This window comes from Caenorhabditis remanei, chromosome III (assembly GCF_010183535.1).
Source record: "Caenorhabditis remanei strain PX506 chromosome III, whole genome shotgun sequence".
Classification (NCBI taxonomy): domain Eukaryota; kingdom Metazoa; phylum Nematoda; class Chromadorea; order Rhabditida; family Rhabditidae; genus Caenorhabditis; species Caenorhabditis remanei.
Window position 1 is genome coordinate 10,438,932 of NC_071330.1, and position 13,259 is coordinate 10,452,190.

A 13,259-nucleotide genomic window follows, 5' to 3' on the forward strand; every position below is an offset into this window, starting at 1 on the left:
CCAAATAATTACCCTTCCATTTCCGGTCGAAACATTTAACAATCAGCAGAATGTTCGCTTGTTCAACTAATCACCGCCCGTTTTCTTGCGCCTTGTCGCGCCTCGCCTAAATCCGCGGCCGCCTTGGCTCCGCCCCCTCGACTATCCGTTTTTTGTCTGCTGTGTCGCCAGAATGTCTGTTTCGCCACAACTCCCCCTCCAACTTCTTCACTCCCACCACCTCCTACTTCTTCCTTTTTGCAGCATCTCATATATAAATATGATGGATAATACACATGACCATTTTGTTCTTCTTCTTCTTTCCCAACTACCGTATTCTCTATTCTTTGATCTAGATCTTTAAGATGTGCTTCTAGAAGTTTCTTGAATACTTCTTCCTCTTCTTCTTCATCTTCTAGTTACAGAAGAGATACTTCCGGTGTAACCTTTCTAGATTTGTGATCAATCATCTATTACTATCTATACCTCTTTCCAGTCTTTTACTGTAATCTTCACTCCACTCTTTTTCTACTTCTTGTGCTTTCATTCCCATCACTATTTGATATATCTCGTCAGTGAGTACCGCCCGTCATTTGGCTGGTTTCGTTGTTTGACGGAGCGCCTAATCAGCGCACAGTCCTTCGTTTCCCTCCGATTGATACAAAGTTTTTGTCTTTTCTCTTATTTTTTCCTTCGTTGTGTCCGATGACAACGTCCCGATCTCTCCACCTCCCTCCTACCTATTCGGTATCCGCGTATCTTTTCTTTGCAACACTCAATTCATTTAGGGGTGGAAACATATATGTTTTTGTGAGAAAATGGATTTGTATTTGCAGATTGATACATTCGACAACTGGGTTACACGTCACATCATATGGCAAAATGAATTATTTGACACTTCTCACTCTTCTGGCTCCAACGGCACTCGCGTACAATGTCCCACATGGCTTCCTCACAGGTAGAGGAACAATTTTCTAGAATTCTGTTTTGAGATTTCATGCACGTTTTTGTTGCATCTAGATGAACCTCAGAACTACAGTAACCCAAAACTGAAGGGCATGAGAACCTGATATGGACAATAAGAATACTTTATTCTGGACACTTAAGTTCATTCAATGGTTTCTGGAAAGCAATCTATGTGGAAATCAGAATCTTCCAGCCCTCACTGGAACATTATTCTCTTCTATAACCAAAAGTGATGATTTTTCCAAATCTTGTCTATTGTTGCAGGTGAAGCTGTAACTTCACACTCTGGCCCCAACGATCTCGATGCAGAACTTCAACACGGTGGTGATGATGAAGTGAAGCGAGAGAAAAGGGGCTATTTCTTCCCTTCAAATTTTCAAAATGACGGTGGTTTATTGGCTCGTTCAGAGCATCCAAATGAGTATCTCAAGAAATGGATTGTTCATGAGCACAACCGCTACAGGCGAATGGTAAGCAATCTTTCGTTCCAGTTATAATCCTTAGATCTCTTTCATATCAAATATAAATTATCCTTTTCCAGGTCCCAGCTTCCGATATGAACATGCTTTACTGGTCTGATGAGTTGGCAGCTTCTGCTCAACGCCATGCTGACACTTGTGATTTCCGTCATTCACGTGGACGTATCAACGTCGGTGAGAACATATGGGCGGCGCCTTATAGCAATTACTCAGACTCCATCTCGATCTGGTTCAATGAGGTAATCATCTCCTTCTTCTATTTATTTTACTCATAATTACCATCAATCATTTTTCAGGTCCACAATCCAAGATGTGGATGCAATCATGCCTACAAACACTGCTGCGGTCACTACGTTCAGGTTCTATTAATTACCTCCCTTCTCTTTCTTTTTTTGATTGTTAATCTAATATTGTTTAGGTTGTCTGGGCTAAGACCAACCTCGTTGGATGTGGATTCTCCCGTTGTCGTGATGTTCAAGGTGTCTGGGGACGTGGTCATCGAAATGTCTTCGTCTGTCACTATAATCCACAAGGAAATACGGTATTCGTCACAGCGCGAGGACAGCTTTATGCGGTTCGTTGTCCCCTGTCGAAATCTACGTTTCTGAGTTGTTTCTAACCGTTGCTTCGCCTAATTTGAGTGCAGTGAACTTGGTTTTTTGTCCGTTTCTTTGCCACAAATATTCTCGGAAGCTTTTATTATATCCAATTTTGGATTGGTTCAGCTCAAGCTCTTCATATCTATCTTCCATGTTGATAACATTTTCTCTTTATTAACGTCTTCTAAATTTCTTAATATCTCCAGATGCCAGCCTTCACATGGGCTTCTGGTGACAATGGAAGATGCTCCAATTGTCCAGCGAATGCTCCAGCATGTTATCAAGGACTTTGCTATATGCCGAAGAACTACGAACACTCAACTACAACAACTCCTTCAACAACTATGACAACAACTGAAGAACCAACGACGACTTGTTCTCCAGATGAGGACGTTGATCCGAATGACGCTGAGGCGGAGGGAGCTGATGATGATCAATTCCGACTGAGAGCATGAATTCTGTGATGAAGAAACCGTCTGGAAATCCGTTCAAGCAGTCTGTACATTCCTTCTGAATCCTTTTTCCCCGCCCCCTTCACCTCTTTTCCCCTCCCGATATAACCGATGAACTTTGGATTGTTTTACCAACGGGTGCATGCCGCTGCATTATTTATTCGTGTGTATGTATAGGTGATATACCGAGATTTTTACACTGATATTATATAAAAAAGTACAACTTGTCGCAGTTTTTAGTGTTTTCATTCAATCTACCATTTTGCAAATTTACACAGGCGATTGAGTTCATCAAACTTTTCTACGTTTCTACTGCTGTTATTTCTCCCGAAACATTGAACTTCTGTCAAAAATGATAGGAAAGTTTTTCCGAAAGTCTAGGTTTTATAGTCATGTGTTACTTCTGAAGTTTTTGTCTAATCTCTCACACCATTTGATCTGTGACCATCTGATTATGAAGTTTGGAGAACCACGAGTTTTATAGCAGACCCAATTTCAAGAATTCTTCCAGCTTTTTATAAAGTTGAGAACTCATAGATGCTACTTGCATTCTTGTTTTATGTTTGAATGTAATCGAGGCGAGTTTCTTATCTTCTTTTTTTGAGAATACATACTTTATAGACATTAGAAGTGATATCATCAAAGTATGATCACTGGAGCTGGAGCAGCTACCATCGGTTGAGCAATCATCATTGGAGCTCCATAAACCATTGGGGTGATCATCGGTGTAGCGGCGACGACAGGAGCCGCAGCTACGACCGGTGCCGCTGCCACAGCCGGAGCAGCGGCTACTACAGGGGCAGCTGCAACAGCAGGAGCAGCGGCTACAGCCGGAGCAGCTGCGACTGCAGGAGCGGCAGCAACGGCAGGAGCTCCCGCAGCTACTGCTGGTGCACCTGCAGCTACAGCTTGTGCTGGTGGTGCTGCAACCGGGGCAGCGGCCGGAGCTGCTGCTGCAGCAGCTGGAGTAGCAGCCGGTGCAGGAGCTGGTCCGCCAACAGGAGCTTTAACTGGAGCAGGAGGAGGAGCTTGTCCTTTCGGAACATTAGGAGCAGCAGCAGCCGGTGGAGGTTGGTTTGGAGTACCAGGTGTTCCAGCACCAGGAGATGTTCCATTCGGAGTTCCAGGAGTTGCTTTTCCTGGAGGACCATTTGGAGGAGTGGCGCCAGGTTGCTTGTTTACTGGAGGCTGATTTCCCTGAAAAATTGGAAATAAAGAGAAGTTCAATTACTATTATGAGCTTGCCTTCTTACCACCTGGTGGTCTACCCATTAACGTATCCATACAAGATGAGCAACGCGACTTTAGACATTCGCAACACATGGGGTATCTTGTGAACTGATTGTAGTTATTGTCAGAATTAAGAAATAGGAATGATTGAAAGTTTCTTGGTTGTGAGAGATTGAAATTAGAAAGAACTGGTTCACACGTTTGTGAAGAGCGTAAGATCATCGAAAATCTGAATCTCATGGGTGTCACTTTTTTCAAACCAAACTGAAGATATTAACAACAACTTTAAAACATAATAATTTATTATTTTTATTCAATATGTTCACATGAAACGAATTCCACCGTATGGAGAAGCCATGGGAGCTGCATACGGAGCAGCCATGGGAGCTGCATACGGAGCTGCAACCATTGGAGCAGCGTACGGAGCAGCAACGACCGGGGCGGCAACGACAGGAGACACGACTGGAGTTGCCATAACCGGTGAAGCAACGATTGGAGTGACCATTGGAGTTGCGACGACTGCTGGAGTGACCATTGGGGTGACACATGGAACGACGGTCTGAAAATTTGATGGAGTAGGAAGTGGAGCAATTCGAGAAAAAAGGAAACGCACTGGTGGACGATAATACATTTTGAGTGGTGTTAGTAGGGATGCTAGTAGTTTTGTGAGTTGTTAAAATTTAAATTGAACAGATAACTAATTCTGATGATAGGGCACTCGCAAAAAGTGGGCGGGGTTTAGATTTAGAACAAAGATAACTTGGAGGGGTTACACGGAGTTAACGATCTTGAAAATATGAAATTAATTGATAACGTGAGAAGAATGAAAAAAGTTGAAATATTCGATAGTTGGTTAACAATTTGAATGTGCATTTAACTTAATTTCTTCAAACATTAAAAATGAAATGGTTTCCATCCGGGGAGTAGTCAAGTCTGCAAGTTTCCAACAAATTATTTTTGTCGCTCAAATCATATCCTCCAGATTCTTCCATTCTCAATATTTTCTCTTCCCCATACTTCCAAAAATTCCACTGCTTCACCAGCTTCATTGTTGTACTGATCTAATGCGAACACCTATTCCGTTCCTGGATATTCTTCAAACTGAAATTTCTATTCTAACTAGGGAATGATCTAGACATATTTTGGAGAACTGGGTCGAATTATATATTGATGAAAAGCTGAGAACGTGCTCTTTTCGAATATGTGTTCACTCTAAGTTGCGATTTTATTCGATTGAAACTTCTCTGATTTCTCTTTTACTAATAATTTTCATTTCTTGAAAAGAGCGTCGAAAAGTTGAAGTAACGGGATCAACAGATGTCGTTTTTATGATAATTATTATTACCTGTCAGTTATAGTGAACAGGGAACGCAAGAATTTCTCTTTTAAATTGTTTTTTTAATCAAAAATTTACTAATAAGAACAAAACATATATCAACAAAACAAAATTTAAAAATCAACAAAAACGGAACAACAATTTAGTAGACTCTCTTAGAAGCCTTAGTAATCGTAGACAAGAATTTTTTATATCTAGTTCTTTCGACAACTGGAAGATTGGTTGCCAGAAGACCAGACGTATTTTTGTCTGCCAATGAGTGAAGTTTTGACATTGCGAGCAAACTATCCGATCCGTAGAAAACAGCATCCCCGATGATAGATGCAGTTAGCTGAAAAATTAATGAATTGGAAAACATTATTGTTGAATTTCTAACCATAGAGAAATAAGATTCGTTTCTTTTCATCGCATCAACCAAACGAGCCACATCCTGAGTCAATTTATGACGTCGAAGTACGAACTCGCTTTCCATTTCCGAAGTTAAAGTTTTAGAAGCTACAGCGTTCAAACTGTTTCTGATAAACTTTTGACTATTCTTCAAAACTTGACTGAAAAGTTGGCAATACAAAGCTGTGTACGATTTGATGATCGAATTCTTTGCCGACTTCATTGCAGTTTCGAGTAAATCAATCATTTTCACAATAACAAGGAACCACGATTCATCAGTTTTTTCTGTTCCGGGAGTTCGGTCTAAATCTGCCCATCCATCTGCTGCAATTCGAGCGAAGACAATTTGCAGAGCCAATGATTCAATGGGACTTCCTCCATACATTTCAATCAGAAGTTTGTATAACTTGAGCTCATTCAAGCTCTCTCCACCGGGAATATCTTCAACAAACTTGACTATCGAATCTGAAAAACGTGAATAAAAGGTGTTATCGGAATAAAAAACGTCCGACACTTTTTACCGACGCGCAAGGTTCGCGCCACTGATCTACGGAAACGCCCACTCATCATAAACATTTCTTCTGCAAGATCAGGGCACGGTTTCATTGATTTCGCGGGTAATAATTTGTTTAAAAATACCACTTTTTCATAAAATTGGATTTATTTTCCTTGAAATTTCATTTCTACTATGGAAGTTTGAAGTCAAATTTCAAAAAAGTAGATCAAATTTGATGAAAAATTGGTGCACTCTCGTTACCAAACTGTTGCATCGTAGAACTGACTCGTTGTAAAACTGTTGCATCGTAGAACCGTTTTCAACTGGAGCGCGATTGCTTACTTGGCCCCTTACGGCTTATTGCGTGAATAAGTTTTAGTTTTTGTTTATTGTATAGTACAATAAAGCTAAACAGAACCTACTTTTCATAAAAAGTCAACATTTTATTCGCGCAATAAGCCGTAAGGGGCCAAGTAAGCAATCGCGCTCCAGTTGAAAACGGTTCTACGATGCAACAGTTTTACAACGAGTCAGTTCTACGATGCAACAGTTTGGTAACGAGAGTGCACCGAAAAATTGGTATTTTTAAATAAATTTTTAACCGCGAAATCAATGAAACCAACCGTGCCCTGATCTTGCAAAAGAAATGTTTATGATGAGTGGGCGTTACCGTAGATCAGTGGCGCGAACCTTGCGCGTCGGTAAAAAATGTCGGAAGTTTTTTATTCCGACAATATAAGCCAGATTTTGTCGAAAGAAACACATACCAAATACATCTTTCTTTGCTTCCGAGCTATGAACACCCTGAAGAAGAGTGATGGAATCTTCGACTGAAATATCTGCTTCCAGCTTCTCAATGACTGCTGATCCAGATCTATTCACGAACTTCCTCGGCTCATTTCTCTCTTCTGTCAAGTTTTTGGTTTCTCTTAAAATCGACGTTGCTTCATTATCCAATCCTTTTCCAGCCTTCACCAACTTTTCGAGAACATCTATTGGCTGATTTTTTAGAATGCTTTTACAAACACTCCATGTTTTCGAATCATCGAAAAGGATAGCAATATTGATAGTGAGAATTGAAAAAGCTGCTAAACACGTGTGGTCCTCTGATTTTTCAGCAACATGTCGGATTAAATCAAGAAAATTTTCCAATTTTTTGGCGTTCTTGTTGGTCATCTTATGAGGTTTCTTAGAAATACTACAAATCGATGGGAGTTGTTTTGCCACTTCTTTTGATCTGAATTTCGAAATTGAATACAATAGAACATTAGTTTGCTCACTTTAACGATTCAAAGTTCTCGATTGAGATTAACTCGTTGTTCGTAAATTCGAAGAAACGACGGAAAGAATCGATAATGGAGTAATACAAAATCGGGGACAAGCTAGTTTCCGCTGTTCGGATACGATTTTTCAACAATCTCAGCTGAAAAATAGATCATTGTGATAAAATTCAAAATAGATATCACCTACCTGATTATTTTCCAAATGAGTGTCGATAACTTTACCGAGCAACTGAATACAGTTTGATTCGTGAAGTATTCCACTGAAGAACTCAATATGATTGAAATATATTTCTGAGAGCTGTAATTTAATGAAATATTTAGAATCATTTTTTAAAAACAAGTTACCAATTGCAACTGGTTATCGTCGATTTCCGTTTTGGTTAGGAAATACTTTCCAAGATCTTCTTCGCCAGCTAATAAACTGAGCATACGCATTCCATAATTTTTTTTCATCGACTTTTCTGTTAAAATTTCTTTCTTCCAATATTCGGAGACAGATTCGGAATTTGTCTGATCATCACCGTAAACACTTTCAGCCAAGATTAAAGAAACCAATGAGTAAGCAATGGAAAGAGAATCAGCTGAAACAATTAAACATTATTAAATTTGAAGGTTAAAAGATGAACACATACCTAGCCGCCCATGATTCCACGTTTTACGGATAACTGATGGCAAATTACTCTTAATTGTTTGTAACAATTTTCCGAATCCATGTCCGAGAAGGTTAGATGTCTTGATGAACTCATTCGCAATGGTGACTTCATTTCTGAAAAATTTCAGACTGACGATTCGTGTTCGATGAGAATATTGTTAAGCATACAAAGACTCGGATTCATTCAAGTGTTCTTCAATAAGTTTCCAACATGTGATTGCTGAATCAATTCCCAGAATGGCAAAGTGTTTTCGGAAAATCGAAAGGAAAGCTTCTTCGACGTGTGCTTCTGATTTCTAAAAGAACATATGCATTCCAAAGCAGGTGAAACGGAATTAATGCTCACCTTTTCCTTGCAAATCTTCAAGGTCACTTCCAAAACAGTTTGTGGGCGACGGGATGCTTGAATCTTGTTCAGAAGATCTTGAGCTGATTTGTTATCACCGGAAAAAGTTAATTTACAGACTCGAAACTTGAATCTCTATTTTCTTACTAATCAATGCCAGAGCTATCGGTTTTTCAATATTTTCTTCTGGTTTTTGGGAGTGCGCCCCGATTGCTTCTTTCAGGGCTGTTGTCAGTTTCCTTCGCTTCTTTTCTGGTGCATCCTCCATCTATAAAAATGAATTTTAAGATTTAAAAAAAAGTATAAATGAGTCCTAGTTACAGAAAACATAAATTCCGTAATAATATTATTCTGTGAAAACAAACACAAAGAGGCAAAGGGTCTCAACGAAAAGAGACCCCACCGATTCCGCGGAAGAAAAAAACGATGGAAAACGAAAACGATGGAAAATGGGCGGAGTCAAAACTGCAATGTTGCGGCACGGACTTTTCTGAAGCGTTAGACGTCTGAAACTTCTTGATTTCTTGAAGTAATAGTTCTAGTACTAATTTTGTGGAGATAACAGAAGGTGTTACTACTCGTGTAACAAAAAAGTATATCAAAATTCGTCCATATACAAGAAACTTAAATCGCCAAAAAAGTGCGCGGCGATATTGCAATTAAAGACTCCGCCCATTTTCCATCGTTTTCGTTTTCCATCGTTTTTTTCTTCCGCGGAATCGGAGGGGTCTCCAACGAAAAACACTGCACTAGCACTTGCGCTCTACAGAACTATGATTTCGGAGGCACTTTTAAATTCTGAAGTTTACGCTTACTCATAATCGGAACACGAAAATTACAGATATGGTTGTGTATGCGAAGAATCACACAAATTTTATAAATTCAAAAGACAACAATATTCTTGTCGGGAACGTTTTATTGTTGGTTCTGAGGCGACAAAATAAGGGCAAGCAATATACATGTTGAACATAAACAAAAATAGTTGCGAGGGTATGTGAGGACTGAAATATAAAGGAAGGAAATAGAAAATGTTAGTTGAAGTATATTCAACAAGAAATCTTTGGTTATTTTTATACATATACATTGATACAGATTAGTATTTTTGTCATTGGCTTATTTTAATCACTATAGCTATCAATATCAGAGTTATCCATCTTGAGAAATGAAATTAAATCGTCTACAGGTGGAACTCCATTCTTCAAAGGGATCATATCCTTTTCGACTTCAAACTCAACCAACTCGTTCTGTTCTTCCATAATCAGCACTCTTCGGTTCATGCATTTGACTGTCTGCTCCAATTCAATATACTGAAAAAGATACTCGAATGTACCAGCACTTAGTCAAAACTAACTCTGTTCCTAGCAGTTGGGTTCTTTGAGCTTGAATTGTTTCTGTAGACAACTTGCATTTCAACGTGTTGTTTTCCTTTCACGGAGCATCTTATTGAAGCGGTCGAAGCAATCAGACCACCATTATTGTCTAGTTCTGGTTCCAACTGGCCATATTCTTTGCATTTATCGGTTTTGAGACGATGAGTTATGCTCTGAATGGTTCAATTATGAATTGAGAAGACAATATACTATAACTGACCCTATTTCCGCGCTGTGAAAGTATGGAAGCGGTTACTATTCCGTCCGAGAGCTGGAAGCCTTCGTTTTCAGCAACCATGTTTTCGAGAACACTGTATAGCACAGCAAACGGCATTTCGATCGTTGTCTGTATGGCAAACCTTGCAAGACACTGCCCAGTTTCTCTCGGCTCCGATAGGAGAGATTTCTAAAGCCAATTAGAGACAATTTACTAGAAGTATGTTGCACTTACCAGAATAATACCAGCAAGATCCTCAATATAAATGTGACGGCATTGCATCGTGAAGAGATATGGGCGATGATTTGGATGGAGAAGCACGTATTCAACAAGTTCTTTCTCTGATTCACGTGACGTGTGGAACCATCTTTGTACAAGGTACTCATAGCGCTCTAGGCGTAATGTTTCAGCTGGAGTTTTTTTGAGGTTTCGAAGAACTTTCACAGCTTCGTCGCGTAGTTGAGATACATTCGGCTTTTTGACAATCAATTTTGGTGTTTCATCAATTCTGTGCACCGACCGATAATTTTCATCTTCGACAAGTTCTACATCTTCTCCTTGTGCTTCTATAATATCTTCATTTTGTAGTGTGCGCTTTGGTTGGAGCACCGAGCAGCCTGCTCTTGCCGTTTCCACCTCTTCTACTTCGATATCTTCTATCTTCGGAACATAACGCGTCACGAGTAATTCCCGGAGAGCTGAACGTGGCAACGATGCCATGCTGTAATAAACGAATATAAGACCCCCATTTGTTGAAAAAATAACAGAAATCATGCTCCGACATGAAGTAAAACAAATCAACATGGAGAGAAGATTTTCGCGCCGCTACAGTTCGCGCCGAGACACAACGTTGAATGTATGAAATGTTCCTTTAATAGTTTTTTCTAGGCATGACTGATATATCATGATATATTTTCTCCTCACTTTTTGAGTTCAATAATAGCTGTAATTTTGAATGTTATACTTTTCAACTAATTTCTGATACTACATATTTCGATAATTAATTCAGTTTTTTTACAGAATAAAATGAAGACGTCTACAATTTTCTTGGTTTCTCTGATAATAGCAGCAGTTCACACTAATTTTTTACCAGGTTTAAAAGTCTGTTAGAATCATACAAATAGAATATTTCAGATTGTACTAATACAGCTGATGGGTTGTATCCGTTAGGCAGCTGTGAACCACGGTTTTTGACATGTTCCGGTGGAATTGCTCTTATCATGGATTGCCCTGATGATCTCATTTATCACGAAGGCCTGGAGTTTTGCGATTGGAGGCACAATATTTTTGCATGTGGCCGAGCTGAAGAAGCTTCTGCAGAATCATCCGGTGACGCCTCTGGTGATGCTACCGAAGACGGTTCCGGTGCTGAGGTCGAGGATGGGAGTGGCGAGAATTCCGGAGAGTCTTCAGGTGATGAACTTCTTGAGAATGGTCAGTTTTTTTCCACCATATTCCCAAACGTGTTTCCGATTCAGTTTGTGAAAACCTGGTTAATGGTGTATACTCTTCGAGACGCTGCACTAACTATTACTTCATCTGCAGTTCGAACACTCCACGTTTCCTAAGTTGCCCAACTCCTCTCTTTTATGATCCAATTCAACAAAAGTGTTCGTGGAAAGAAGCAGTCGAAGAATGCCAGAAAGAAATAACGACAACAGCAGAAGAATATATCCCCGATGATCAACAAAATAGGGACGAATCGTCAGGAAGTGGTAGTGGTCACCCCATCGAGTCTTGCGAAGATAAATCTGATGGAATTTATCCAATTGATGAGTGTTCCGAAACTTTCCTTACATGTTCTGAAGGAATCTCTCGTATTATGGATTGTCCGTCAACTCTTTTCTTTCATCCTTCTCTTCTTATTTGCGATAGGCAACAAAATATTATTGGATGCACAGGATCTCCGAAGCCGACACCTGCATGTGAAGAAGATGGTTATTTCTCGTTCGGACTATGCGCCTCGTCGTTTACTGGATGCACAAACGGACGAGCTATCATAATGTTCTGTCCCACAGGGCTCAAATTTTCTCAAAGCACTCAAATGTGTGATTACGAGTACAACACTTTGGAGTGCGAAGATCGGAATAGAAAAGGTAATAGCTTAATTTGAGAAATCTGACCCTTGAATTCTCAGAATCATCTTTGGATGATGATTCCGAAAAGGATACAAGTAACAATTTTCTAACTCCATGCATTCATATGGAAAACGGTCTCTATGCCCTTGACTGTACTCCACGTGTCTTATCCTGCCAGAATGGAAATGAACGAGTTTTCGAATGTCCTCAAAGTCTTGTGTTCAATGAGCAGTCACTCACTTGTGATTTTCCAGAAACTTCTCTCAAATGTCGAATTGAAGGTATGACTCGGTTTCAACTAAAAATTGATAAAACTATTAAACACTGCAGATACTCTTCTCATCCGTGACTCCGCTATTTCTACATACGACTGTGCTATTGATGGACTATTCTCAAATTCTCTCTGTTCTCGAGATTACTATAGATGCCACGGCGGTCAACTCATAAAGCATGAATGTGCCGACGCAAATGCAGTTTTCTCGATGATTGAAGGCCAGTGTGTAGACGCTTCGAACCTTGCTCAGTGTCAATGATAAACCCTCACTCTCACCATCTGATTGGATTATTCGTTCACATACTTGTATTATAGATTTGTAAATTTTTGTAATTTTGTATTCCTGTCAGATTGTAAATAAACTATATTGAAACTTGTAATATAAAAGAGAGTTTAGCATATGCCGCAGTGATGAAAGTGTTTTTCAGAATTTTCAGAAGTATCGGAATCTGCAATAGAAAAACATGGCCGCAGTCCTCCTACAGTAACCGGATCAACATTTTCTAGAGAAGGAACCAAGTGAAAACAAAGTTGACCTTCTCTATCAATTGAGTGATGATCATGTCACTTTTCGTGCGTCTCTGGCAGTCAGGTTGGCTCTAGACATAGGAACGGCAGGCCTCCGTCAGCTGTCATCTTACTACTCTTCTTCATCAAGTTGGACTACGCATTGATTGGTCACTTTTGCCTGCTCATTGGCCTTTATCACATTCAAGAGTATAGAGGGATTCTCTATCCGCCCTCTCATTTTTCCTTCTGAAAAAATGTTTTCTTTTTTTTGACTGACATGTAGTAGTAGTATCAGTAATAAATAATCTGCTGACGTCATCATGATCTTCCGATTCTGAAACCAATTGTAATAGAGCCTATGAGGGAGAGAGAAAGAGAATGAGTGTCCAGTGACATTTCAAACGATTTATCGACTTCAAGCTCATTCATTTTCTCCTTCGAGGAGAGGTTTTCAACAAGATCAAAAGTCAATTTGTTAGTAAACATTCTCCACTTTAATGTCAGCCATGTTTGTGATAAATTTTTCCTCAAAAAACCTCTTTGTAACCTAACTGCGAGACATTGGTTTTCACTCATCTCAATTATTTTAACCTCAGAATTTCTCA

General features: G+C 39.6%; 5 protein-coding genes across 5 annotated transcripts; 2 read left to right on the top strand and 3 right to left on the bottom strand.

The window, feature by feature from the left end:
• Positions 1 to 861: 861 nt before the first annotated feature.
• GCK72_010546 (uncharacterized protein) lies at positions 862 to 2,478 on the top strand (the record flags this gene model as incomplete). The annotated part of the gene is made up of 6 exons (XM_003110669.2): positions 862 to 937; positions 1,210 to 1,415; positions 1,487 to 1,663; positions 1,721 to 1,783; positions 1,843 to 1,998; positions 2,230 to 2,478. 6 exons carry the CDS (start codon positions 862 to 864, stop codon positions 2,476 to 2,478), a joined length of 927 nt encoding a protein of 308 aa, XP_003110717.2.
• Positions 2,479 to 4,027: 1,549 nt separating this feature from the next.
• On the bottom strand, positions 4,028 to 4,336 carry GCK72_010547 (uncharacterized protein; the record flags this gene model as incomplete). The annotated part of the gene is made up of 2 exons (XM_003110932.2): positions 4,028 to 4,264; positions 4,319 to 4,336. 2 exons carry the CDS (start codon positions 4,334 to 4,336, stop codon positions 4,028 to 4,030), a joined length of 255 nt encoding a protein of 84 aa, XP_003110980.2.
• An 847-nt stretch (positions 4,337 to 5,183) lies between these two features.
• On the bottom strand, positions 5,184 to 8,473 carry GCK72_010548 (uncharacterized protein; the record flags this gene model as incomplete). The annotated part of the gene is made up of 10 exons (XM_053727923.1): positions 5,184 to 5,372; positions 5,418 to 5,893; positions 6,692 to 7,161; positions 7,205 to 7,347; positions 7,395 to 7,505; positions 7,553 to 7,788; positions 7,840 to 7,973; positions 8,028 to 8,155; positions 8,206 to 8,282; positions 8,353 to 8,473. 10 exons carry the CDS (start codon positions 8,471 to 8,473, stop codon positions 5,184 to 5,186), a joined length of 2,085 nt encoding a protein of 694 aa, XP_053587500.1.
• Positions 8,474 to 9,323: 850 nt separating this feature from the next.
• Positions 9,324 to 10,512, bottom strand: GCK72_010549 (uncharacterized protein; the record flags this gene model as incomplete). Its single annotated transcript, XM_053727924.1, has 4 exons — positions 9,324 to 9,512; positions 9,557 to 9,748; positions 9,796 to 9,981; positions 10,027 to 10,512. The coding sequence occupies 4 exons, from the start codon at positions 10,510 to 10,512 to the stop codon at positions 9,324 to 9,326; spliced, it is 1,053 nt and encodes a 350-aa protein (XP_053587501.1).
• Positions 10,513 to 10,818: 306 nt separating this feature from the next.
• Positions 10,819 to 12,403, top strand: GCK72_010550 (uncharacterized protein; the record flags this gene model as incomplete). The annotated part of the gene is made up of 4 exons (XM_053727925.1): positions 10,819 to 10,885; positions 10,942 to 11,226; positions 11,271 to 11,888; positions 12,201 to 12,403. 4 exons carry the CDS (start codon positions 10,819 to 10,821, stop codon positions 12,401 to 12,403), a joined length of 1,173 nt encoding a protein of 390 aa, XP_053587502.1.
• Between the last annotated feature and the right edge of the window lie 856 nt (positions 12,404 to 13,259).